At 55.8% G+C, this 4,716-nt stretch overlaps 1 protein-coding gene across 1 annotated transcript in view; it reads left to right on the top strand.

Moving 5' to 3' along the window:
• The window catches only part of LOC102250821 (E3 ubiquitin-protein ligase TRIM17), a 14,346-nt gene that overhangs the window by 7,122 nt on the left and 2,508 nt on the right, over positions 1–4,716 (top strand). Inside the window, exons 2-5 of the mRNA XM_005864895.2 lie at positions 1,916–2,011; positions 2,233–2,463; positions 4,495–4,517; positions 4,599–4,699. Of these exons, the coding sequence (XP_005864957.1) occupies positions 1,916–2,011; positions 2,233–2,463; positions 4,495–4,517; positions 4,599–4,699 (451 nt within the window). The remainder of the gene's footprint in view (positions 1–1,915; positions 2,012–2,232; positions 2,464–4,494; positions 4,518–4,598; positions 4,700–4,716) is intronic.

Genomic DNA, 4,716 nt, shown 5'->3' with positions numbered 1-4,716 from the left:
GGGGGGTGGGAGGGGGGTGGGCGCGCTTAGCCTTTTCCAGACCGGCATTTTCGGGGTTGGGGCACTTTGGGGCACCACTCCGCAGTGGGGAGCCAGCGTGGGGACCTGGGAGGAGAAGGCGGTCTCTGAGGCCAAGGTCCCGCTGTGATGGTGGGGCCCACCGTCTGGGGCGGGCACTGGGACGGGGTGACTGAACGGTGGCTGGGATAGAGTCCAGCGCGGGAGAAAGTGGGAAAACAGCAGAGGTGGTTTCCTTCAGGTGGGACGAATGAGGACTCCTCTCCGGTGGGAGGGGGTGCAGTGGCCAGGGCCCGTGCTGAAGTCCTGGTGAGAAAATACTCCGGGAGGCAGACGCCAGGGCCCGGCAAGCTTCTGAGTGGATTGCTTGGGGCCACCACTGCTGTCTGACACACCCGAGCTCAGCTGTGCTTAGATCTCAGGCTGAGAAGCCTTGTTTTCCTGTCCTGGAAACGCATTTCCTTAAAACCCAAACTCACACCAGCACTACCCGCTCCGCTGTGGGGCAAACAGCTCACCTGGCCTGTTGCCTTAGCAGGGTTTGTTTCCGGAACCCAGGTATTGATGCATGGGTGGCATCTTTCAAACTTTGTGACTGGCTTGCATTTTGCTTCACGGCCAGTAGCGGGTGTGTGTGTCTGTTTGCTGGGGCACACCATGTACAGCATTTAGTCAGCATTAGAGTTAATACTTGGCCAGCAGGTCACTGTCATAGAACAAGCCTGTGGGGTACCGGAATAAACCTGTTCCATGATCCATTCTCGACATGGATTTCTGTGGATTTTCCTCTCACTTGGGGGTATTACATGCCTGCAGGAATGTCTGTCTACTCACGTCGAGCAGGTTTGCACTCCTATCACCAAACACCCGGATCAGGGTGCAGAAAGTGGCGGTGAGGTGAAGAGTGACCACCAGCCCTCTAAGGGCTCCTTGTAGCTGACCTGATAGTCTCAGAGGGCAGCACTAGCTCTATTGTAGAGGAGGAAAAACCTTTTACTCTAGCCTGTTAGGTTCAGTGACTGAGACTTGCAAATTAAACTGACAAATGTTAATCTGAACAGATAAAAAGACATAGTTTTATTAGTCTTAAATTTCATACGGCACAATGACTTCGTAGAAGAGTGCAAAACCAAAACGAGTGCTTAGACTTAAGAGGTTATATTCCATTTTAACAGAGGATGATAACTTGTGGAGAAGTGACTAGACAACGGAAAGGGTTTGGGCTGCTAGGGCCAATAACTTGTGGGAAAGGAACTAGGAAATGATATGGGGGAACTACTGGAAGGCTGGCATTATTTTAGTAAGGTCTGTTCAGCACATTCAGGGATGACACCTCATCTTTGGTGGAGTGTGTGCCCCCTTCCTGGTACAGGGTGGCCACCCTTCTGGGAAATTCATGTCCTGCCTTTAGGCAGAAGGAGGAGGGCAGAGGGCTCTTACACAACTGCTATTTCTCCCTCACACTGTACTGGTGCCTACTTTGTCTTAATGCTGGGGATGCCCCAGCAAGCAGATAGGGTTGAAGTAAACAGTTGGGTGTTGCCTGAGGTCAGGCTCAAGGCAGCTGGATCCAAGTGTGAGTGTCCCTTGGCGCCTTCTGATGAAGCTGAACTTTGGCAAGCTCAGGACAGGCACTGAAGTGAAGGGATTCACAGGAAAGAAGGCTGCGATGAGGTAGGGATTCAGGCTGGGAAGGTCGGGAGAGGAAGGAAGGCAGGAAGGCTGGAGAAAGGAAAAACATGGGCTAGTGGCTGGGTCAGCCTGGGTGGTGGGAGGGCATCCCAGGAAGAGGGCATCTCCTAGCAGATTCAGTTTGTTCAATCCATTATGTGGGGCTGGGCGGTGGGAATAGGGACAGGGCCCAGTGGGCTTACTGGCTGCCCTCACTTCCTTGCAGGGCAAGCTGGAGAAGTCCCTGGACCACCTGCAGAAGCAAATGGAAGATGCCCTGCTGTTTCAGGCTCAGGCGGAGGAGACCTGTGCCCTGTGGCAGGCAGGTGGCTGGGCGCTGAGGTCCCAGGGGTGGGGAGGTGGGGCATTGGTGCCCCCCACTGCTGGATGCCGCTGTTCACACTAACGCTCCTCATAACGCAGCACTCCTGCTCCAGACCCTCAACCCCCGGGGTGAGTTTGGGTGGGGGATGGGTGGTGTGTGGAGCCCTGGTGGTGGGTTTGTGGTGCCCAGCTCACTGTCCCCCCCTATGCCCCCTATAGAAAATGGTGGAGAGCCAGCGGCAGAATGTGCGTGCAGAGTTTGAGCGGCTGCGCCGCCTGCTGGCAGAAGAAGAGCAACGGCTTCTGCAGAGGCTGGAGGAGGAGGAGCTGGAGGTGCTGCCCCCGCTGCAGGAGAGCGCTGTCCGCCTTGGGCAACAGAGTGCGCAGCTAGCCGATCTTGTCGCTGAGCTGGAGGGGCGCTGCCAGCTGCCGGCGTTGGGACTGCTGCAGGTGAGCACATGCCTGGAATGGGCACACAGGGGCTCTAATGGGAAGGGGTGCAGACCCGGGAGCAGGAAGGAAGCCCTCGGTGGAGCAAGCTCTCTGAGCTTGTCCTCTTCTGGATGTCCTGTGTCCTACCTGTGAAATACTGGGGTGAGGACTGGGACTGGTGAGGGCCTTATGGACATGCCACTGTCTGGGGAATAGATATGAATCCCAAACCCCACTGAGAACCGCTGTTGGTACCTGTCCGGGAGCCCCATTGGAAACGGAAGAAGCAGAACTCTGAGTGACTTATCCCAGGGCCCCAGCTACACCAGAGTTTGGGGTCCTGGGTGCCCCTCCAGGATTCCCCCGTAACCACCCTCTGTGGGTACAGAGCATTTTCCTAAAGGGGTGTGTATCTAGTCCCCACTGCCCAGAGTGGCCAGGTCATCTCTACAGAGGTCAACTTCCTTCAAGGTTCAGGCCCCCTCCCCACCCCTGGGCAGGGGCCTTTTCTCCATCCCTCTCCTAAGTGGTTAGGGCAGCTCCAGACCTTGTGACAACCAAGACTATCCCCTCCCCCACTTCCCCTTACCCAGTAAAATAAGTAAGGATGGCTGTTTCTAACTGCTCTGCACCTGGCCCTTTGCATGCTGGCCCTCTCCCAGGCCTGCACTGTCTCTGTTTCTCCTGATGAATCCTCAGGTTTCAGAAACCCACTAGTCTCCCTTTTCTTTAGAGGCCTATCAGGTCCCCAGGCTCCCCAGAGAGAATCAACTACTGTGTGTGAAATTTCCTGCCCCTAAGGAAACCCACGTTGGGCACAATATCTTACTTTCCCTCTTCATCCTTTATGGCCTGGTAGGTGGTACACAGTATGGTTAGAAGGACTGCTTGTGGGGTTCATTTGATTGACAAAGTGGGCTGGGTCCCTGCTGTGTGCTAGGCAGTGTTCTAAAAAGACAAGCTGTTTACTGTCAGGAGCTGGCATTCCAAATAACAGATTGTCTCTGTCAGCTCAGGCTGTGTAACAAATGACACAGGTGGCTTAAGCAACAGACGTTTATTTCCCCCAGTCCTGGAGCCTGAGATCCAGGTGTGGGCAGGGCTGGTTCTCCTGAGACTTCTCTGCCTCAGTGTACACCTGTGTCCTAATTTCCTTTTCCTGTAAGGACACCAGCCATATAGGATTAGGGTCCACCCTGGTGACCTCATCCTATCTAATAAAGAGGTAATATGCAAATTGACCATCACTCCCAATACACAAGATGGCCACCCCCATGTGGTCAAAGATGGCCGCCCCCATGTGGACACAAGATGTCCGGCAGGGGAGGGCAGTTGTGGGCAGTCAGGCCAGCAGGGGAGGACAGTTGCGGGGGAACCAGGCCTGTAGGGGAGGCAGTTGGGGCGGGGGGACCAGACCTGCAGGGGAGAACAGTTAGGGGTGACCAGGCCAGCAGGGGAGGGCAGTTAGGGGCAATTGGGCCAGCATGCTCTCTATGACGTGTGCTGACCACCAGGAGGTGGCACAGAACTAAGGAAGCCCCCAGCTGGCAGCCAGCAGCCAGGGAAGGAAGGCCCCAAGGCCCTGGCCGTCAGCCAGAAGGCCCCAATCGGCCCTGATCAATGGCCAGGCCTAGGGACCCTACCCATGCACGAATTTCATGCACTGGGCCTCTGGTTTTAATATCATCACCTCTTTAGGAAGCCCATTCTTCAAATACTGACCCATTCTGAGGACCTGGTCATTAAGACACCAACATGTGGATTTTGGGGCTACAAGTAGCCTGTGACACTGAATAAAATGCTCTTATGCATCATTTTGGGGGAAAGGAGCACCTAAGCAGAGAGGCCTTACTTGGAAGTTGGGCTCTGAGTGAGGACATGAGGGAGGGCAGCTGATGGAGGCCGCGTAAGATGCCTGTGGGCGGGATGGGATGGGAGCAGGTGAGGCTGCAGGGGCAGTTTCTGACCATGTGGGGGGCACTGCAGCACGGATGGAGGTAGAGGGCATGACCATGTGACAGGCACTGACACCACATGTCTCTCCCACAGGACATCATGGACACCCTGCGCAGGTAGGACTCCAGCCTTTCCCAGGGAAGGTGGTTGGGTACGGGTGGGCCCACCCTGGGTGTGACACCTGGCTGCCTCTCCAGGGTCCAGGAAGTGAAGCTGCAGCCGCCTAAGGTGGTGCCCATGGAGATGAGGACGGTGTGCAGGGTCCCGGGGCTGGTGGAGGCTCTGCAGAGGTTCCGAGGTGGGTGCCACAGCATA

This window comes from Myotis brandtii, unplaced genomic scaffold, assembly GCF_000412655.1.
Source record: "Myotis brandtii unplaced genomic scaffold, ASM41265v1 scaffold193, whole genome shotgun sequence".
In the NCBI taxonomy this organism is placed as follows: domain Eukaryota; kingdom Metazoa; phylum Chordata; class Mammalia; order Chiroptera; family Vespertilionidae; genus Myotis; species Myotis brandtii.
Note: the sequence above shows the minus strand (reverse complement) of the source record. Positions and strands in the feature narration are given on the sequence as shown.